Source organism: Anopheles funestus, chromosome 2RL, assembly GCF_943734845.2.
Source record: "Anopheles funestus chromosome 2RL, idAnoFuneDA-416_04, whole genome shotgun sequence".
NCBI lineage: Eukaryota > Metazoa > Arthropoda > Insecta > Diptera > Culicidae > Anopheles > Anopheles funestus.
In genome coordinates this window covers 25,357,003-25,381,172 of record NC_064598.1, presented here as the reverse complement: position 1 = coordinate 25,381,172, position 24,170 = coordinate 25,357,003, and the positions used below count along the sequence as shown (strand labels likewise).

At 40.0% G+C, this 24,170-nt stretch overlaps 1 protein-coding gene across 2 annotated transcripts in view; it reads right to left on the bottom strand.

The window, feature by feature from the left end:
• Positions 1 to 24,170, bottom strand: part of LOC125760936 (maternal protein pumilio) — a 173,773-nt gene that overhangs the window by 22,188 nt on the left and 127,415 nt on the right. For both annotated transcript variants that reach the window (XM_049421542.1, XM_049421543.1), the window contains exon 10: positions 1,495 to 1,845. In XM_049421542.1, coding sequence (XP_049277499.1) covers positions 1,495 to 1,845 — 351 coding nt within the window. The remainder of the gene's footprint in view (positions 1 to 1,494; positions 1,846 to 24,170) is intronic.

The window sequence follows — 24,170 nt, the reverse complement described above, 5'->3', positions numbered from 1 at the left end:
ACGGTGGGACAACATAGAAGAAATAGATGGATATTTCTTTTTTTTTAGTTTTGTTAAATGTCTTCGAATGTTTTATCCTAAAAATAGCAATAAATAAAGATACGATCAAAATTCCACGGTATTTTAAGGTGGAAAAAATCCATTCCAACAGAAAATGCAACATTTTCGAAGAGCTTTTTACATCTGTCAAACAGATTGGTATGGCACACATGTATGGCACATTCTATAAAAAGCGTTAAAAAATTGGCAACTGATTCTTTCATACTTTTTATTAATGAACATGAATATATACATTAGTTTTCCAAAAAAGTTAAATTTCACTTTTGTCGTCATTTTTGGTTATAGGTTAATACAATTGAAAAGGATAATTTTTTGTCAATCAACTTCGACAAATTTGGAATTCATCTTGCATGAAATCTCGATTGATTTCTTGGTGTAAGATTAGTTCTGCAGAAATCCTTTTCATGGATATCGAACGTTCTATCAAGAACATAAAACTTGTGGAGAAATTTCTTCCAAGAACCATCTAAACAAATTTCAAATAAAAATCCTTTTTTTTTAATTAATTTGTTCAATAAATTAAAATTAAGCTTTCGATACGTCTATGTTAGCTAATGGACTTCCAACTAACTTAACTAACTTTCTAATTTCGGGTTTTTAATTTTGTTGTTTTCTCCCCCAAATGTCCACCCACTGTCCTAGCGTGCAACATCGTCTGAGAACTGTCGAAACATTCGCGAGAGACAGAAAAGCAGCGGTGCGTTCCGGCTGACCAATACAAACTTTTGTTCGGTTCGGAAAATTCTTTAACGTGAAATGTGTTCAAGACGCGGTGTGGGGCGAACGGACGTAATAGGGGGTACTTCGCCCCAAAAACCGACCGAAAAGTTCATCGTTCCCATTTTGCTTTATTAACTATCCACTAACTCTATCTTGATATCTGCCTTTTTTCCTGTTTGACGCTTTGTGTGGCTCAATTGATGTATGGTGTGTGGCAAGAATAAAAGGATTTTTTTCTCTCTCCAAATTAAGTTTTCTGATCGCAAAGATTATTAAGTAATTAAGCTTTAGCGAAGAAATATTAATTGCAATTTTTAGCGAAATAAGAAGAATGATTTTTTCCCTCACTTATTTGATGTTTGTACTCAAAGTTGCTTTGCCGGTGATGTTTGTGATGCATACAAAAAACTTTAATATATAAATCAGTGTCCAGTGTGTATGTATAGATGAATTTTACCGTACGGAAAGGTAAATTAACGATCGAATGTTAATAGGGATAAATTGAATATTTTCAAAGAAGAATTTACATATAAAACACAGCACAAAAAAAAGAACTTTAATTGTGATGATGATGAAGCAGCAACTTTAAATAGGATTGTAGTAGGAGTGGGATGTAAATTTTCCCAAAAATATTAAAGGATCAAAATGAAAAGGGTATAGTTTCGCTTTTCAAAACCTAATTTAACCTAATTGCGGTTACCACTAAACGCTTACCTGATACGGTTGGTTTTCCGCTCCCTGTTGCGATGGGGTGAGCGGCCGTCGGGGCTGTGACTGTTGCTGCGGAATGGCCAGATTGGCCGGATACACGCTCCACGGTGCGGGTGCATAGTATTGTGGTACGCCCGCCGCAATGAGCGCTCCCATGTACTGGGACGGATCCTGGCCCGGGTTAATGACGTACGGTGGTGCCTGCTGGGCGGCGTACGCTGCATTATGCTGCAGGAACTGTTGCTGCTGGGCGGCCGAAAGCGAGAGAGCCGACTGGGGCAGTGGTTGACCGTTCGGCGCACCTGGGACGGCCGAGTTGGCTGCCGTAAGGCCCGGATTCGAGCGGAAAAGTTGCTGTAGTTAGGAGAGGGAGAAAAACAGAAAACGGAGGATGTTAAAAAACATGAATATTTGATGCTATCCCATCACAACTATGATTAAACTTTTCGCACAAACTTCGAAGAAAGAACCAGGTTGAAATATACACTTTGATAGAACAAATGGTTAATATATCATGTTTTTTTTCTACGGGGGGAAGTGGAAGTCAGCACACCCTATCCGAGTCGATCCGACCATCTGCTGGATGGCTTGGTTTTTTCTCACATTCGAAACTGCTTGTTTAATCCCTTTTTGTAAGTTTGTTTTCTGACTTATCTCAACATTGGAAAAACGGAAACTTGCCATACAGAGAGCCAAGCGAAACAACGGCGCGCGGTTGGTTTGCTTTTTTCCCCCACCCGAACGATTGGTAGTTTTATACTTAACCCATCGGCATATACACACACACAAATACCAATTTTATCCTTCAGGTCTTCACGTCTCCAACAACCAGTCGAAATGGTGGCTCGCGAAGCGCAAACGGAAAGCCGGGAAAAGAAGTTTGTGTTTCCATTAGCAATATTTGTGAAAAAGACGAACCAAAAAAAAAAGAACAAGAAAAATATTAAGTGAAGAAGAAAATAGAATGGAAAACCCCGACGTCCGTCGCTCCCGGAAGCTATGATAAGTCTAACCACACAGACACACAGAGAAACATAGAGCGGTACGGCTATTTGCTGTTCTCTGGTACCGATGGAATTACGATGTGCCAGGAAAACACAGTGGCACAAAAACAAAAAAAAACCCTTAAACGACCTCCGAACCTTCATATTATCCAACCGGGCTATCCCATTTGTTTGAGTGGGTTTGGTAAAAATTTATGAACGAAACTGGCCACCACACCCAAATCGTTCCAAAACATCGGCCAACGGCGCTTATTGTTAGCAAAACCGGAACGGCATTGGTCAGCGTTGTTGATGGGCTGTTTTGTTATCTGCTCACTCACCCGTTCCACTACGGCAAATGCTACTAATTTCCACAACAAAACTATTTTTCCTCCCTTTCTCTTGAGAAAGGGGGTGGGGGGAAGGGGAATGGTCCTTTCGGCAAACAAAACAATGATATGCTAGAAACCGAAAGGATAACGGGAGGTTCTTGTAAATGGACATTAAACCAGAAAAAATACTTGACCGAAAGCAGATTGGAAAAATGAATGGATGCTTGTGGGAAAATTCTCAGTATGTCACCCTATGCAGCAGCGAGAGTTGATGGATAATGTCGTATTGCGAGCAAAACAATAGCAAGCCCAAAAGGCATTGTCATCGTATCAAGAGTCGGTTGGAAATCTTTTCTAGTTTCACATTATGTCAACTTCATGCTGCTGCCGAGGACGCTTCAACTTTGGTCCGCAAACAAATGGTAAGCCTCCGAATATCCCAAACTATATTCGCAAATTCACAACACTGGAAACAGAGACCTTATCGATGGCAACCGAGAAGATTCATTACTGGAGCTGTAGCTGCTTGCATGTCTGTTTCTCGCGGAATCAGATCAGAATATAGTTTTGGTACGTAAACCATTCGATACCCACTAATTAGTTATCGATTGGAGACTGCTTTTCCCTACAACGGCTACAGGATACAAAATTCAATCACCTTCGTTACTCTTTGGGAACTCTGTGGTCCATCGCTCGATGAAAAGTCAAACATATTAAACCTCGAACGACATGACAGGTTCCGATGAATCACACCAACATCAAGTTGAACCTGCACGGCCTGCAGTACAAGCTGGACCGTTTTGCCGTTTTACCAGCGAATTTCCGGGTAAAGACATGTAAAGGATCCTTTCCGGCTGATCGCGCTTGATATCAGATTTCCCCTTAACTGGAACTCTTGCTTCCCATTACGCATCCAGCTTCACGCTTGAGCTCGATAAAAGTGCACATTACTGCTGTACGAGGTAGGTTAATTAACTTACCCGAAAACTCTCGTTTGCATATTTGTTTGTGCAATTGAACTGGTGCGGCTCGGCTTTTAAAAGGCTCGTTCATTTCCACCAACCACACACTACGAGTGGAGATTACACGAAACCACTATACACCAACAGGTGAAATGATCCATGACCAACCGAGGTAATGATTTAGTGCGGGAAGCTGCATCCCGCAGAAATGTAATCATTTTGTGCGGAAGTGCAATCATACACTTCACACACTCTGATACATGCATACACGCGTTTTTGGTTAGTTTGGGTACATGGGGCGAAATTTATCAATCCAAACACTATTCATGCAAATGCAAATTTCACATAAAACACGCACGTGGAAGAAAGGAACGGGAAAGATGAGCAGGTAACAAAAGGATCGATGAGATTCAAGTTGCATGCACCGAAAGCTCTTAATTACAGGCGCCACTATTTATTCAACTTCAACCTTTCCCGGTTCGTTTCCCATCCTGCGAGACCGAGCTCGGGAATAAAGGTTTTTGTTTTTCTTTATTCATTTTTCGCTTTTGCTCACTGGGGATTATTCATTGTGTGGAGTCGATCAATTAATTTCTCTTAATTATGACTTTATTAGCAAACGAGGCACCCGCGATGATGCCACTCGGTGGACTCATCAGCAACGTGTTTAACTTTTACCTGCCCCCAAATATAGCCATGAACTTGAGCAAACAGAATGAATAATTGGCTTATGGTGGAGAAAAATCTTTTATTAACCTTCAGCTGATTATCTTCGCTTAACTGAAGCTTCGTGCGCTATTAAAAAAAAAGATAGTTGATAGATGATTTTAGGAACTCAAGGTAATTCAAGGTTTTGCTGGAAAAACATTTGTGGCGATTTTTCCCTAAATCGGAAAAGAGCAGTTAAAGTTGCAATGTCCGGGCTATTCAGGTGAGTAAGGATTTCTGTGGATTGTTTGTAGGAGCTCACAGTAGACTACACACAGCTGATCCCACCAAATAATGTTCCGGGTTAGAATATTTGGGTTGGCGGTCAGTGATGAGGTATGTCTGCAATTATTAATTTGCCGTGTACTTCATTCGAGGTCTCTTGGCTTCAGTGGCACCCAATTTCCAAACTTCTGGACTTTTATGTTAACACTTTGACGGCCGATCACACCACTGTGGTGTGATGGTAGACACATCGGTTGAAAGCCGATCACACCACAGTGGTGTAATGAAGCGAGTATGGGTTTTTGTGTTTTTCTTTAAAATGGTTCAAACATTGGGCTCAATGCGATGAAAAAAAAAATTTTTATTCATGTAACTCGGACTGGTAATGCTTTAAATCGTTAATTATTTACGAATATACGAAAAAGATACTGATGATAACAAACCAAGCCCGCGAGACGTGCTTTGAACGGCGCAAACGGCGCCGGCGACCAGTGAAGTAGACAATGCGCAGCGTGCGGCTGTCAAAGTGTTAATGTTTTTGTGTTTTTGAAGGATTTTCATCATGAAATGCCTCTAGTTGTCCAACTTCAAATTTTTTTCGGACTTCCAGAACATTTTGCGTCACTTTAAAATGATAGCGTTACTAGGTGAAATAAACATATAATACTCTAGTGATGATATCTGATAGCAAAACGTCACTCACCTCATTTATATTGCTAATTTATGATAAAGCTCTAATGCATACCAGCTAGGAACCGTTTCGCTTCTTCTCAATAAATTAATCACCCCCTACAAAAATGACAAACGACACATGGTTTGGACAGACAATTCAAAACATTTACTCAGCAAATCAGTAAATAAAATGCCATCCATTACGAACTGTTTCGAGCTTAATAACATCAGCCCGTTCCCGGCACCAAAACAGTTCTGCTTTAAACTGAACGACAGCGAGAGAAGACACAAGGCGACGAAAATCTTGCCACACAGTCAGATAAGATTGTGCACATACAAGTCTCGCAAAGGAAAAATTGACACAAACCGGGCGAACGAAAGCGAATAGTCTGCTTTTCTTTAGTGTGGGTCATGTTACTTCCAGTTCCATGCACTTCCGGATCAGATTTGCTACTGCAATCAAATACCGAACACGAAGCTAACGAGCACACAGACCGTCGGTGGCCATGGACGCACACACAAAAAAATAGGAAACATTGAAGCAAACGGTGCACGTTGGGTTGCAAAATCAAATCAATGTTTTTGGGGTGGTTCCCATTTTCCCTGCGGTTCCCTGTGTGTTAAGCATCAACAATCAAATCAACAGCAAGGCTTCCCTATCTTGACGAAGGGCTGAGTGAGTGTGCCGGTTAGAGAGATAGATAGAGCGTAAAGCGCAGCAGAGTTTTGCTTATTTTGTGCAAATGGCTTTGGCTGTGGTTTGGCACAAATGCTCGTATGCGTGTGCGGAACGGTACATGCGGTGGAGAGTTGGTACGAGAACTTGTTCAAGATATGGTGACAATATGCTACCCCGGTGTGTTATGTACCGTGACACGTTCGGTTACTTGAACACTTCCTTCCCGTGGCAGTTCTTTTCTTTTAGCGTTTTATCAAGACGGATGATTTCATGCTGGTGTGTTAGCATTATCACACCATCGCTTCACGGTATTCGGCCGCATACACAATGTTTCGTATGGCCAATGCTTATTTGCAAAACACAAACAAAAAAGAAGAGAAGAACACATAAAAATCATCCAATAAAATGTTACGCTTCGCAAAGCAATACACGTTAATGGTTTAATGTATATATCGAATAGTTTGGGGAATTCGTTTCGATTATCCATACAATGCTTAAGTAAATGGTACAAAAAAAGGAAACCCCCCAAAACAAAGAATCATCTCTGCTATATTTAAATAGCATCCCCAAAGTATTTTTATTTCACTGTTTCGTATACTGACCGTAAAGTGCACTTTAAACAATCCCTTTCGCTGCTCAATATCTTCATAATGATACTGAGTTATCTTATTTTTTCCGCTGTTTGATGTCTATCACCGCCAAGCAAATACGGACACGCCTGTGGCTAGCTGGTGGCGACAATAAACGTAGACAGCAGTGAAAGGGCCGCCAACGACAAAGGCGGTGATGATGATATCATGATGACTTTATGGGGATGATTTTAGCACGTAACCTCAAAAATGCAACGGCTTTTTGCACTTTTCGTTAAGCACAGAGTTTATCCAATCTCTTCCTTTTGTTTTTAGGCGTTTTAAATGTGAGACACAACGATCGTTAAACATTGCATACGATTTTCAGCATTAATTGAGCTATAAAACCATAAAAATTTAATCCACCGCTATATGAAGTCATACTTTCCACGGATAAACTCCAAACACGGTCCAAAAACGAATCATTCGCATGAACTTATGCAACTGCAACTGGCCAGAACACAGTGGGCAACATAAATGTATACCTTTTTCGGGCAAGGATTTACTGGAAAGCCTTTCCAAAAACGATTTGTATTGAAAGATGATCAAATCGTTAAAAAAGCTTGATAAAAACAGTAAGATATTGGAAAATATTTATTTATTTGTGTTATCAAAACTGAAAGTATTTGTGTATTAAACACTTGGTGGAAGGAAATCATCACATAGGTATACAAACGCTTCGAAATACAGCAAACCGCAGCGTCTGAAGATCTCAATAAAAAAATCATTTAGAGATAATTATTCTTTGCTGCTTCAATTCGTGGACCTTTTCCTCCTAATGGTAATCGGAAAATGCATTCAAATGGGGCAAATTCCAACAATGGAACAGTGCATACGAACTGGAAAAAGCTCACAAATCGAGTGAAATGCAGAGATGGTTGCAAAGGATTAGTAGAAGATTCCCAGCTTCTAACCACCAAAAACGTACACCATAAGTCGTCTTTAATCCTGAGCCATTACGTGCTTCATTTAAAGTGGACAGTTAACGAGAGATAGAGAGAGAGAGTTGAACCGAAAATCGACGTTTGCTTCGTGTCTCATAATGCCTTCGTTGTCCTGACAAACATTATCGTACGCACACTGCTAAGAACCCACACGTCGTTTGTTTAATGTGCGGTTTTTTTCTGGCTAGAAAGTCAGGGATGTTCCGGTGAATGGTTGGTTCGTTGAATGACTCTCTTCCGGTACGATGAGGGTATGCTCGATGGAGATAAAAATTTAAAATGGTAGACTAGCACGCTAGAGTGTTACGACGGTATGCGAAAGAGCATCTCCCGCAAGCGATTGGAGGAAATCATAATTTCTACCACTTTAAATGGTAGTGCCGAGATAAGGGGTTTCGTAGAGATAGTTTGCAAAAGGAGGAACAAAGGTGATGGTGGTGGTCAGTGGAATATTTTGAAGCATATTTCAAGAAGATTTGTAAACGGAAGACAGGGTTTCCGTTTACTTTCTCTTAGTATGTAATGGCTTGCTTTTATACATTTAAGAGAAAAAAAACAACATTTTATAAGCTCGCGGTGTAGAGCTGACCAAGATCTAATGAGATTGTAGTGAAAAAATAGAAGAAGATTGCGAAGGTGATACGATTCACATTGAAATTCTTTCATTATTTACATAAGGTAAAACAGACCCCTTTCCTGTGTTCTGGCAATTCTTTCCATTTTTTTCACAAAATTTCGAAGACAGATTATTTTCTCTTCAATATAATTTAACGACCTAGTGAGGAAGAAAGATAAGTAAAAACCACAACCAAAATCACCATTTCTATGTTGCTTCAAACCGATGATGTATGTTGTTATCTTATTATTTTAATAACTTTTTGAGTATGGCGCAATAGAGAAATATGTGAAAAATGAAATATGTGAAAAATGAAACAAAAAGAACAATTTTATGTTACACGTCACATGCAAATGGATAAAATTAGCATTCGTTTGAGGATTTGATGATAAAAGTAAACAATTTGTCAAGAAACATTTTCAAAGAAAACTCTTTCTTTTTATTGCAAATTTTACTCTAGCAATTTAGTGCAGACGCTAACAGGCGGATAAGAACATAAATTTAGAGTATTCTTGGAAATGGTTCATATATGAATGGAAAATAGCTTCTACACACCCGTACGCGACAATATGTGACTACGGATGTAATAAATCCTCTCGAAAAAAAAATTACAAAACGAGCGTAAACCCAGTGTACTATTCAGTGTCCTTAACGTGTCCTGTGTAGAAGTTCCGCTCTTTTCCCTCATCCTTACATCGCAAAACCGCTAGCCATTTTATGGAGGTCAATATTGTAGAAAAAAAAGTACATGTACAAGCACCTCGAAAGCACTTTGCTAAGGTATTTCTTTCTCCGGCCCGATAAGGATTCCTCCTACAGAAATATCACATCGATGGTGGAAGAATACACGCCTCAATTGCATAATATAAAATGCCATCATAATCGTTTAGCGTCAGCATCGGGAGGCGCCGCCTGTCACTTGCAGGGAACAGTGGCAAAGTGGTTTCAACCATTCGACGACGAACGCTTTGCCGAGGACGACCGCTGCAGAGACTAGAAGAATTCTTTTTTGCGTAAGTTTAACCCAACCCCCCGCGGGTCGCCCGATCTCTGGGATGCCTTTGCTGATAGGCAGTATTCTTTGGTGATTGTGGTATCAATGGCAAAGCAGAAAAAAAAACCTGAACCCCGTGCACGGAAATAATAACGGCCGTGCGGAACGGTGAAGCAAGAAAGAAAAACCATCTGCTGGGAAAGGACACAGCCAAGCCTTTGCGTCCTATCATGGAGTATCGAGACTTTTACGCATTTCGGCAGAAGCGGCTTACGTAAAAGAGGATATTTCCTTTTTTTCCTCTCGTCGCTGGAGACTGGTGGTTAAACGCCGCGGGCCACCATTTATTGATCCTTGTTGGACATGATGGAAGCGTGCGATTGACAGTTATCGAGAGACGATGACTAAGCGATGTGCCCCATAATCGGATTGCCGATAATCGTCGCTGACAGACGGTTTGACATATGAGGGAGGATGATCGAAATAAAGTAACACACACACACACACGCACACGCACAGCGAGAAATGGGTTCCCGCATTTTCCGCCCAAACACTCCGGGAGAGATTTGAATTTTCCGTCCGAGAAAGATGCATGATTTATTTGTCGCCGGGTTCATTTTTAAAGCACAACAGTATTTGCTTGGGGTAACATTATTATCTAATCCATCAATCAATTCGGTAGCAAGGCTATTATAGCAATGCTAATGAATCATGATTCAATGAATGAATCAGCTTGCGATAATAATGATGACATTTAGTGCGTAATGTGTACAAGAAATAAAAATCACACTATATTATGATTCGTGTTGAATGATTTGTTTTGTAGTACTGCTGCAGATGTTCAGATATTTTTTGTTTTTTTTTTGTTTTTAAAAAAACTCATCAATTGCATCCATCTTTTCTTCATCATGGTAATTACAACTCACATATTGTGCGCCAGATATAATGTGTCTTTTTTTTACTGTAACTGTCATTGGTATAATAAGTTCAAAACTCTTTTAAAAAAATTGACGAAAATAACAGCACCAAACATAATCATTATTGATTATTACCAATGTTGGACGACATCTTCATCGCCTTTTACATCGATGCAATATCGTGCCGATCTCACCAATTTTGTTCCAACAAAAACATAACAAAATTTGAAGTCACACGGTTTTGCTCCAAACAAAGAAGAAGAAAAAACCCGACCGCGACAAATGCGGAACACCCGGGAGTCAAACAATTTCTCCTATCTGCCAAAAACCTCCCTGTCGCTTCATTTGTGCCGTTATGTGTGTCCGCGGTATGGTGTATTGGAACGAAACGGAATATAATTGCAACTCACAAGAAGTGCACCGATTGGGCCGAGATATCTTTGGCCACACTAGGCCAAACAATTGCACAACTCCCCGCGGTGAACGAAAGCACCGAAAGCAAAGCAAAGAAACGCAACGAAAGACCTGATACACAAACGGTCGCGTGGACACGAAACTTCCGACATAAATATGAGAGTAAGACGATGAAATGACTAAAGAGATAGGCAGTGAGGCAAACAATTTTTGAAGCAAACCCGAAGAACGTTAGAGAAGTTGCATCGAAGCAGAAGTAACGCAACGGTTCAACATTGTCCGTACATGAAGATGAGATAAAAACACGGAAAAATCAACCCAAACATGTTTTTGATGCGAAAATGCACAAAATAAAGAAACAAAACAACAACAAAAATGGCAAGGAGACAGAGAACCGAAGCGTTTGTTGATGCATTCTCGATTGTAGTCGAGATATGGCCGGGAGAGAGAGAGAGGAGAAAAAAGTGCATCATCCCATACCCCCTCTTTTCTTACTCCAATCCAAATTGATTGCCACCCAACATTCCACACGCACACACCCCTTCCCAGCAGCTCTGCGAGCAACTTATAACGGTTGTTGCATTTTGGGAAATCTCTTTTCAACCTTTCTCCGAAAGGTTTGTAACATCGAAAAACAGTGCCTGCACACGCACACCTGTGAGAATGCGGAAACTGCGAAGAAGTAAGAAAACGAAAAAGCGCAAAAAAGAAGAAAAAAATTACACAAAAAGAGAGGGAAAGAGAGAAAGAAGGTAGAAAATTGGCTCCATTTTTTCGGTTAGAGAAGCAACGTGAAAAGATGGAAAGAAAAATGCTGTAATGTTAAATTCGTCTTTGCGGGAGCTTTTTTTTTTCAATGTGACTTTCGTCTTTTGTAACACATTCGTCGCTTGCATCTTTCGTGCCATACATATCACGGTGCAGAAGCGTGCGGTCAATGACCGGAGCATATTTGCTCTGCATGCAGTGAATGCTGCAGCTGCACAAAGGGGTGGCAGAGGGGAAGGAGATGAGGGTGTAAAACGGATGGAGAATGGAGCAAAAAAAAGCTCTTCCAGGTGTGTTCCAAGCACACGACGATGCTACATAGATGGTTGGTGAGTGTATTTGCGTCTGTGTGTGTGCTGGGGGTAAGGTTTTTGGCGGTAGAAAGGAGGGGACAATTGGGGACGTGCTGGGTAAAATGGAACATAAAAATCGTGAGAACCACATAACGGGATCACCTCTGGTGCGCTCCAATGGAGTAAATTATGCACCGCCGGCGTATGCAGGGCGGTTGTTTTAATTCAGAACCATTTTCAAATGAACGTTAGATGGCGTTCTTGCGAGGTAAAATTATGTCCCACTGTACAAGCTCTTCTACCGCAAAAAGTTATTTATTTTGATTATTATATTTAATCACTTTAAGAAATGTAACTGAAAAAAACGATACCAAGTATTCGTACCACAACTAAATTCTTTGTTTTTCTGTAGAAGAATTTCCTGTTGTAATCATTACAGCATGCTACTAATCGTGAGATGAAATTGATGAAAACATTTCATGTTCCGTTTAGTGATACTACTGATACTTTCGTTGTTTTCCTTTGAGCTTATAAATAATTCAAAACGCTCATCAAGAAGCTACTGAATTTCAAATAACGATGACCAGCGTGTCGCGATCGGCACATTCGAACGAGTTTTGCTTCACGTAACAAGCGCGTCATCGATGATGTCCCACGTAGTTTTTGCTTGTAAACGTATTAAGGATGTACTTTCGAATACCCACAACGAACTTTCTTTTTGTGTGTGTGTGGAAGGCTTTCAAACGTGTCAGTAGCGTATTACACATATTAAAGTAATTTAAATTATATAATCTTAATAAATTATTGGAAAACATATTTTATTGTATGACATCATGAGAAGAAGATGAACATAAGAAGAAAACCCCTTTTTAAGTTGGTTTTTAAATATAAAGTAAATCTAAACATTAAGTAACAAATCATAAAACAAGAAGTAAACAAAAACAAATTCAAAATAATTTGTAATTATAAATAAAAATTTGCTTCCATTTTCAAGGTATTCTAGGAGAGTCTTTCGGCATGATTAGAACCTTCCGTACCATCGTCAGATGGGGTAGAAAAAGCAATCAAAGTTTAGGATCAAGCGACTAAGAAATCGGATTAGTGGAGTACCGCTGATTTAACAGAACGTGAAAGATGGCGTCGCTGATGACGCGTTGTAAAAAAATAACACGAAAGAAATAACCCCGACGGGTAGTAGATGGAATAGGTTAGATTCAAGACGCCTTTCGTATACAGTCCGTGTAATCTGCCAGACGGTAAAGTGTGCATATGCTTGATGGATAATGCAAAACATCCGACATTCTCCGGCAAACCACCCACGCAACGTTGGCAGGTGTTTGCTTGCTGGGTCTTATTTTCAGGATCTTTATTTCAATGCCCACACGCATGATATGGTTTTTGTTCTGTTCCGGTTTAGTGGAAATACCCGATCCGGACGAATATTTTTATTCAATATTCATCATACGGGTACTTTACTTAATGGTTGGATGGAGTGAAAAAAGGACAACGCTCAGGTAAAAGCATAATCTTCACAGAGTGAAATGATATTTATTTCATTAGAAATGTTTGACCTTTTACATCCAAACATATTTTTATAATATTATCTTCTTTTCTATTTTGTCGCGTTATTTTCGTAATGTTAACAGTAGCTACACTGGTTTTTTTGGCATTACTTTGGTTTTACGAGGAAGAAATGTTTGACTTAACATAATTTCTACCAACATAAACGACGCTATCGAATCTCGAGAATTTTAATCATCCCTTCACGACCCTCATCACTGCCCATCGTGTAATGTGAATGTAATTATCAGTAATGTCCACAACAACAACAAAAAAAGGACAAATAAGAAGCCAACTTCCTTCCTCAGCTCTTTGTGCCACATCGGGGCGTTTTGTTGGGGAACATTGGTAAAAAAAATACAGTAAGCCTCGGAGCAACACGGACTAAATATGCACATATTAAATGACAGAATAATCCCGTCCGATCTTAATGATCCTCCAATGCAAAGTAGTAGCTGCCACACAGCACATAAAATGTGCTTAATCTTCGACGGAGGTACTGCGGGTTGGGCTGTTTTCCAATTTTCACAGGAGATTTTTCTTTTCTCCACAGCAGTCGCGTGTTACTGCATGTGATTTCGTTTCGATTATAATTCGTGCTGTCGCGTTTTCTATGGTGCCCCGATTCGATTATTTGAATAGAAAACATCGATTAGGACATTCAAATCATAGACCAAAGGATCACATTGAACGTATGATGGATGGTGGTGAAATAGCAAAAGAGGGGTAGAGATTTTGAATATATATAACTCCTCTAAAACCAAATTCGTCGTTGGATTATGGCTTCAAAACATGGAGCAACATTCATTAATGCAGTATACCGGTAGCATTAAGCCGGTCGGGTGTGATGGGAAGGTGGCTGCTAAATCGAATTTGAATGATTTTTCGTGCTATTGATCGATCAGCTAAAGTACACACACACACACCCATAGAAACACGAATACAAATTGGGTAATTCTGTTCCAAAAAAAGCTCATGAAAGCTCCTCTCATCTAGCAACATAGAGCAACAAAAAAGCAGGAAAAAGGGCACACATATCTCTTGCCCTTCTTTCTCACATCTTGATGAGATGGTTCGAGTATGCTTTTAAAGGAAACATTTTTAGATCGCCATTAAGAAGCAACGGAGCAAATCAATGCTGTGTTCCATCGCATTGGGCCCGAGGAAATGAATTTAATGAGGAAGGGATTTATTAACGCGGTCCTCCTTCCCTTTCCAAAAACAAAACAAAAACCTAAAGGACACACAAGGGTTCGATCACAACCGCCACAAGGAAGGTCCACCGCGTTTCTCTCGTTCAATGTGGTTTATTAAATCGAGCACCCGGAGCGAACTGGACACCTTCGGAATAGGTTCCGGGCAACCCAGAAGCAACACACCTGTAGTGGTCGTAAATCGGGGTAAAAACATCAATAAAAGATTTCACCTTTACCGGTAAACACTGTATACCTTTTTGGTAAGCTTCAGTGAACGGCGACCAACAGAAGGTCCAATCAATGGAACTACCGATTTATGGGTGCATTTTTATTTTTGGGTAAAGCAAACCACTAATACAACGGTGGTGCACACCCTGGCCGGAAGAGAAGAATATAGTTGACCCACAGCCTCATGATTCTGAGGGAATAAATTTCATTCTTTACCTTGCCGTTAAATGAGCCACGCGTCAGACTTTTCCTCCTCAGCAACCGAGACCCTTTTTTCATACGAATGTGGAGCATAACAGCCCTTTAGGGGGGGGGCTAACTCTAAAGGTAGATTGGTAGATTATTAACCCCGAAAACTATGCTTGCTGTAGTGTGTTTTATCAAAACCGACCATCAAAACTGTGCTCCAAAGATTGCGCGGGTCTATATAACGGGCGCACATGCCCCACCTCTGTATTGTGTGGCGTGTGTATGAATAATGAAACTAGTGTTTTATATTCGTCCATAGCACATTCATCACGAGTGAGCGATAAAAACGGGGAAGTTAAAAAAAGCCGAACACAAATGAAGGAAAACTGATTGATGATAACCATTCGTGGGTGGTATTGTTTTCCCCCGCGATTGCTCACATACAGTCTACAGTGACGTGAGAAAACGTTAAAATATTTATCGCAAGTATTACGATTAACTTTTCTCCTTCAATTCAATAGGTCAACCTGCGCATTTGGATGTGGATTAGGAAAATCGAAGAAAAACAAATGTCCAAAGAAGGAAGTATCGATGTTGATCACCTTTTCGCTTAAATTAAGTTTAATATTCTGTTTAACGACCGGATAAAAAACGGATACTAACAACCTTAAGCACAAGGTTATGCAATAATTAATGACGTAATTCGATATTACCATACATTTAGGAAATAGAGTTACATTATGACAAAAAAAATGCTGCCAAATAAGTAACTCAATACAAACGCCACTCGGAGTACGATGGTTTTGCCCAGACTTTTATACTGGTTTAAAATTACTCTTTCAAAGTGTCGTGTTTGGTTTGAAGCTTCATTAAAATGTACCAACAACACTAACAACAGCGACACAGTGCTGGTGTGTGCATTAAGAAAATTCTTCTATACCACACAGCAGACGTCAGAGAGCAGAATTGCCAACAAGCAAAAGAAAGAGTAGGATAAATAGCTAGGTGACACTTTACTGCCACGGGAAGAATTTTAATTATGCTTAAATGACCACCATCCTGACACTATTGCGTTTCTCATCAACCATATATACAAAGCGGGCCACGGTGTATACCTTCATCATTACTCACACCGATGGGGCGTCCAGAAGATTTGTCTCACGATGTTTCAGAGAAACCGGTGGAAGATATGAAATGGGAATATTTGATGCCACAGACCAGGTAAAGCAGGGAAATATAAATTCCAAACATACTTCCTTTGGACGAAGAACGGCACCGAACCTTAGGAATTGCTAGGTACACTATGGATCTAGCCGTGACGCACTAGGTGTTCTAGTCGTTGTTTTTTTTGCTAAACTAACACGTTTATATTCATTGAGTTTCGTGCACATCTTAAATAGAATTACAAAAAAGAAAATGCAATTTTATTACGATGACGCAGCCGTACTTCCTCCTTCGGTTCCCTTATCTTCACACCACAATGATTGCATAATTTGAGGAGCTGTCGTTAAAAAATAAACCATTCTCAAACACCTGGGGACATATTGAGATTCTTGAACTCTTGGACTGAATGGGTAGGGAAGAATATGTCATCAAATATAATAGCGTTCAAGTCATCTAACACAATAGTATAAACTCAACATTTGGAGTGAAGGAGATGGACAATACACGGAAAACCCTATTTCTGAGGTCACCTAAACGAAGTAACTAGGACATTAAATGTGTATCTTAACTATTGCTCACGAGCGAAACTGATGCACTAATCCCAAAGATACCTCAATGGAATGGGCAGAACGAACGGAGAAAAGACATCATCAAATGTTCATCGCCGTACTTCCCCGTTGGGAACACAGGGGGTCAATAAATATTTATAAACACAAACTATAGACACGTGCTTTTAAGGTGATGAAAATGGATGATGAGTGTAACAAATAATGTTCGGGGATAAAACTGTGGAACATAGCCTCTTGCCGAACTGTTCGAATTCTACGCTCTACATCCATATTTATGGGAAGTGAGACTGTATTTATCACATTTGAAAATCATTTCAAAATCTTTTGAGGTTACGAAAAGTGAACAAAAATGGATAATTCCATTGGAAGAAATTCCTCTTTGGATAAAAAATCATTTTAGCTAATGTTTGAAATTCGGCACAGAATGGTAGCAAATTTAGCTATCCATTGCATCCCGCTGTGTGTACAAATGGTTCATCTTACAAACGAAAGTTGTCAGATAGACATTCCATCCATCATCGGGAAGTAATCAAACTAAATGCGTCACTTGTTTTGCTTCCGGTGGCGAATCGGTATGCGAGGAAGATGGATAGCAAGATGATCCATTAAGTAAGCACGAAAAGTCACTTTTGTAATAGCGACGTTCTGGAAATTATGCAGAAATTAAAGAATGTTTGGAAAAATGTGCTGCTAACTTTCCGTGGCCGAAGCAATAACGTGTTACGCATTCTTTATTTGAGTGAAGAATTTGCAAATGAATTGAAAGTGACGTCGCCAAAGGCTATGTGGATGGTACAATGGAAATATTGATAAATTTTTAACATACATTTCTGAACGCACAGTAACTTTTACGGACTTTTAAGCAATATAGTCTGCAATATTTGAACACTAACAATTGACGCTTGCTGATGTAAACATTTACGCTTCGTTACGCTTATGACGCTGTTAGGTGATAATTGTACACATTGAATACGCGACTTCAAACCGGCCCAACTTGGTACGTGAGGCAACTTAGCAACATAAACATCAAACCAACCAGATACCTTTTTTTCTATCCAAAAACACCAGAACATTCAAAAACGACATTTATATTTATGCCCAAGAATACATTTATCGGAAAATAGTTGCAGTTGCTGTATAACGATGATTATGATTTTGCATGATCTACAAGCTTATCTGCTCTAATCTCTTAAAGCTATTATGTTTCCCTTCAGGTATTTCGATTCCAAGAATTGACGATATCGAGAAAACAACCAACACCGAAACAATAAGCCTGTAGTGCTGTTTGCTAATGAATTTTCCGAAATTGTTAATCTTCAACAAACGAGTCAGTAAAGCTGATTGTTGAGCAATGTGCAGACATTCTTATGTAGGGCTAGGCATAACTGTAACAACACCGAAACATTAGCAACCGGTAGCGGGATGTGTAACTTTGGAAACAATAAATATCGATGGAAACGCGTGTCCGGAAGGGAACCGTGTCGAAGAGACCATTCCAAGATGGATCAAATTCCACACGCAGTGAAGATTCATTATATCGATAATTATCCCAAAACTTGGAAAGTGTTTTCCCCTGCGCTACAGTATGTTCTCTCTCACCTTCTGGGGTAAGTAGCGGCTTTGGGTAGTGTGTTTGAGTGCATACGTCCGCGCGAAGTAGGACGACCAACTTTTCACATAATAAGCGTTTTCACCGTAACGCCTCATTTACATCATTTCTCGCACTTGATGAGCTTGCGAAAATCAGAGCGCTCGGAGGGGTGATTTCATCCAAAATTCGATATAATAATGTTCGTGTGACGAGCAACATTCTCGAGAAGGGTTTTACAAAAAAAAAGAAACTTGTTTTACACAATTAATCCATGTGTTACACGGATTTGGTTTACTGTGTGTGACGTTTTGTTTACGGAAGTTTAATGAGCACTATATTTACACTGTACTCATGAGCTGTTTTCAGATTAAATTTGATTCATTAACGAGTGTTAAGTCTACGTCTCATCTAGCATATTGAGAGTATGTGGGATATAATCTTTACAATTTACAACACAGAGCGAAGTTCTCATTAATCGGTGTAATGATTTCTTGCGAAGAAATAAACCATGCGAAAGGCTTGGACATTATATTCTACATCGTGCGAAGATCATAAACAAATCATGATCAATTTATGTGTGATTGAATTACAAATAAGATTCTTCAAGTTACGAGGTAAATGGCATTAGTTTAGTCGAAACAAAGTTGAACAGAAATTTATTTGACATTATTTAACTTCAGAAGCAGTCTATTCCTCCAGTCAAACAACGCAGTCTTTTTCTTACATTCATCATTATTTCTGGCATTGTATTTTCCTAAAAACTCTTTCTATTTTAGCACAGAAAACAAAACCAAGCTCTCTTTCTCATTGAAGTCAAAGTTGTCCAAAAAATGGTTACTTCCCGTGGCGAAACTGTTCCGTCCGGGTCTGTGAATGTGAACAGGGACTTTCCGAGGCGGAAACAACAGTGACGGTAGGCAAGTGCCCCGAGGCTGAGATCGTTGGACGGAAGTAACAGTTTCATTTATCACAAAATGTGCATACCATTACAAAAGCGACAGCGGCAACGGTCTTCCGCCCTGAAGGGACAGACTGGAGAAACAGTTACTTGTAAAGCGTAGTTCTTATCAACGGGTACCAGAGTTTGCCTTCATTTTGCTTGCCTCCGGCCCGATCGGAAGGACAGATGAACGAGTAATTTAAAAATAGTTTTCAGCTATTTTTTCACTCTAAAAGGAAGAACCGTGAAGAAAACTACAAGGGAATTGTACAACATTCCAACCGGCGTCATCAAAACACAGCGTTTGACGCAATAGCTAACATTGACGACGCCGAAAATCTGTGACATTGGGAGGAGTTGTGAGCATAACAAAAGGAAAAACAAAGAAAATGTCCCCCAAAAAAATGCACAAGATGTCAACATTGTCACACACAAGGCTCATTCCCATTATCCTTCGTGAAAGCTATCGGTCACTCTGTCGTCCGTAGTGCATGGTTTAGCGACGGCTAACACAATATTGAAACGACGTAGAGAGAACATCGACAAGCGTAAACGAAATGCTGTACAAAATGGTGACGAATTGGTCACGCAAAACTGTCAACATGCGCTTGACGACGGTGACAGCGTATCGTCAAATGTCAAATCATTGATAAGCAGGCAGGAATGGTGATGGTTGCATTCATACTATTTACTACCTAGAAGGTTAAAATTCATAACGGACATTAACGGAAGGTTGGTCCATGATAAGGCGATACAAAAATAGAGAAATGGTTTAGATGTTGTACGATACGCTTGAAAGCAAACATATCGCACAGTGTCTACTGTAAGTCAGAAAACATTTCGTTAGTTGTGATATCCGACAGATTGCGATGAGTTCCTATCGAGAGTTCATAACCAGGTTTATTCACATGGTCGAGCATGGACAAAATACCATATTCGATCGAATTTTATTAAGATTGATAGAGGTTAAGAGGAGATTTATTTGATCGAAATTAACAACGAAGGCATGCTCTGATGTTGATGTTCCAGAGGGTAGGCTTGAAACTTTGTACATAAATAATACATCGTAGCCTTACTATTTCTGCCATCCTTAAACCCATTTCCTTGGATTCATGATTTAAAAAGGATCAGCAAGAAATCTGAGTATGGTCTGAAGCAATACACACAATAGTACTCCAACGGTATACTTTAATGCTAGAAAAGGGATATGCTTGCTACGGGCTTAAAACACTTATATTCTAGCTATGTATGTACACAGCTGTGATTAGGTACCTCCATCATGACTCTATGAAACGTTCGCATCACATTTCAAACGTCTCTCTGTAGCGTGCACAGTTTTAAGTCTGGAGGCTTAATTTAAAATGTCAATAAAAGAGTCTCCTGTTGCATGAATTTATTGCTTCAATAAAGCGAAACCCCCTTTTGTGCGTAGTAGACTGTGAAACGAATTATATCTTCCATTTTCCCCTGCACACGCTTAAGGACGAAAAACCCTTATCCACCGAATGTAACCATCAGTTAATGCGCCTTTTCAGTTAATGAACCTATACTGCGAAATCAGTTTTCAATTTTCAACTTCATTGAACGGGTGTGCCTCCCTCCTGAAAAGGCACAAACAGTACATGGCTGGCGAAACATTCGCCTCCAAATGTCCCGAAGGCTAGACCACAGTTCCACAGCATCGAACGGACGGGCCAAAAACTTGCGACTTCCGATCGCCTACCGGTGAAGGTTCGCAAGGAAATGCTTCTGCGCTTCCGTTCGAAGAAACGCAGAAAATCAATACTCATTAGGTTCAATATATTTTCCACGTTGATCTTCTTGCAAACACAGTCGCTGCTTTTTGCTGCCACTTTTCATTCGCACGCTGATGTGTTTCGTCACGAGGAAAATCCAGTGGAAAATTGCTATCCCAGGCGCACTGCGAACATGGTTTGAGAGCAAAAATTTAATCACCCACTGCCGCAGAGCAGCAAACACGGTTGGGAAAAGCAACAAGTTACCCGGTGCCGCTTTGTGCTCATCGGAGCTCGTGCAATGAAACAGAAAAGCGGTCCTCTTTCTTTGCGTACAGCCAGGTCCGGAGCTGCTATTCCTTGAGGCGGTATTTTCAATGAGTATGGTTTCATTGTACAATCGAGTTTCGGGTGGACGATGGCGATTTTTGGAACCATTTTCTGGCAACCATTTCAAGCGTGGAAAGCAATCAACGTGTCATTTTGCAGATGTACTAAATGGTGTTTAATCTTCGCTTCAAAAATAATATTCAGCACAATCACATTACTATTAAATTTGATTATCATAATGAAACGGAACGAATGTTGTGCAGAACGTTCAGAATGCTCTATTCTTGAAAGCTCTCGGTGATCTTTACATAATTACAAGTAAAATAAGCAAAATTTCTTGAAAAGAATATCTTTTACTTTGCAAACGAGTCTCGCGGGGCCACCATTTCTGGTTGTTCATTTTAGCAATTTCAAAGTCTAAATTCTCATCAGGTTTGAATTTATTTTGCCGACTAACATGAAAAAACTCCGTCCCTTTTTGGAGGGTTTCTGCAAGTGATCAGCAAAATAAACTCTTCCGTTCTCTTTCTTCTTCACTCTCATACTCTTTATTTTCCCCCATACAATGGGCAAATATTTGCGGCCCACCGGAAACCGATATCGGTTAATCCGTACGTCTGATTTGTGGAAAATCGTTTTACTTTATACCCATTTTCCAAACACAGAATTGGTAGCTATTCTACCACTGCTTTTGACAGTTTGCTCAACCTTTACACGAAGGAGAGCAAAAAAAAAATTGCAAACTTTATCAACCCTTTTGGTCTTATTCTTCGTACAACTTGTTTCATCAGTCTTGAGTGTTCTTCGATTGACGATTTGCTGCGATTGAAAAACGAAGTTTTCAAGTTCCGAGTAGTAGCACTCTATCAACTGTAAACGGGTTGGTTGAGAAATTTTCCACCAAATTCGTCACCGTGCAAGGTGCAAGGAAGAAAAATAGCTCTTCAAACTTTAATCCAAACTTTGGCTTGCTGGGTTCACAACCCACCAGATCAGACTTACGGTTACGTTACGTGGTTGGTGCGTGTTGTTTGAAAATTACCATTCAGCAAAAGCAAATTCTTTGTCCCGATTCTTTCGCTGTGTGTAACGCACAGCTGATAAACTATAGCTCTTCCGGTCCGGGTGTACGGATTTTTTTCCTCCTCTATTTCTGCACTTGCTTTACTCTCATCGATTAGACGACACGATACGAACGGTGGTTGATTCTTGTAAAGCCGCCGTAAAGTGGGCCAACTGAAGAAATTCCTGCTCAGGTTTCCGGCCACACACACACACCTTGAGCCGAGTTTCGAAGACAGATGTGGAAGAAAACGTTTTGGGCCGCGAACGGGCGAACGATTGAAAATAATTTATGAGCGATCGTAAAATTCCAAATTATTCCATCGTCTTCTACCGGTGAAAATATGGCAAATTATGCGCGAACGGTAACAGTCGGACACGCTCTAATGCGCTGTTAAGATGAGTTTTACGTGCTTGCAAGGCAAAAGTAAAACACAGCGGAATCAACGGATGCGCGTCACAGGTGTTATGGTCAGGTGCCGTCCCTGTGCAGACATCAAATTGGGAAAGAAGTTTAATGAAGAAAGGGAGAAGAAAGAAGAGATTCATTTTTAACTGAACGTTCATCAAAACTTCTAACATTCCAAAGTGTGTCTAATCAACTGGTTGGCATGTCGATATGTTTGGCTGGTGGCAAAAGACTGTGTTTCACGACCGCCAGACAAATTAACAGATAAGAAGATTAATGTAAACAAACGTTTAAACATGATTAAAAACATTCATCTCGTAAAAATTGAATTCTTCCCTTTGTGTACAAACCACTTTCCATCAACAAAAGCAGTATTGCAACATATCACTTTTACAAACAAAATGGAATGGAAAACAAATGGAACATTCACAAAAAAATAGAATTGCTAATGTTACTACTGCCGGTGCACGTTTTGTGGTTATGATTTTCTTCACCCAACAACGGCCAAACTTTGCTCAACAATATTTACCGAGAAGCTGATTTTTCTTCTGAGCAATGCTTCGAAATAAGAAAAAAAAAGAAACATAGCTTAAATGCACACACAAATCCAAAACAAACACTAACCGCAAAAGCACGTATATTTCCTTCTTGTGCCAACGTCCCTCCACACTTTTCCCACAGGAGCAACAGGATGGATGGTGGAAAACTGTGAGAAAACCCGTACACAACGACGGTGCTGGTGGTGGTGAATTCTGAAGAAAAGCGACTGGAGAGAAATCTTAACCGTATCTAACCATCGTGCAGCTCTATAGGGATCGAGATTCAAGAAAAAGGGATTTTAAACGGGGGGAAAAACACAGAACTCTTAACCGGAAAAGTCCGGAACAGAACGTTGAAAACCATTTTTCACAACCCGCGATGGGTGAAAGTGGGTTGGCGTGTGGTTTTTCCTTACGGTTCTAGGAAAACAATCCCGATCAGCGCCGGCAAGGTCACAACAGACGACTTAAAAATGTCCATTCCAAATGTGAAGCTTTTCGAAATAAACAAAAAAGAATAAACCTTGGTATATCCTATCGAGACTATTGAAGCTACAATAAGGTATAGAAAACATAAAAAAAAATAATAAAAAACAAAACTAAACGATCATGGTAACACATCTCTCCTCTCAACGCGAATCCTTTTTTTTTTTTGTTCTGTCCCCAGCACGATGTGTCCGCTTTGTTATGATCGTTTTGAAGCTTGCTGTCCGGCGGCGTGTAGGATGGTTTCAGGGCTAGATTTAATGGAAAGATTTCACATTCAAACAGTTTAAGGCACCATGACAGATGGGTCAGCAATGTGTATTTACAGCGTGGGAAAAGGATAACCGCTACAATAGCTTTAGGCGAGGACTGACCACCGGGACACGCTTCAAAACATGTAGCGTGAAAGGTTTGGAGCAAAAAAAAAGATCGCCAAGAAACATCTTTTGCTCGAAAACCTAACCGGAAAAGTGACATTTCTTTTTTGTCAGACAAGTAAAAGTTAGAAAAATGCCGAGGCTATTCGAAGCGCACCGGTACAGGA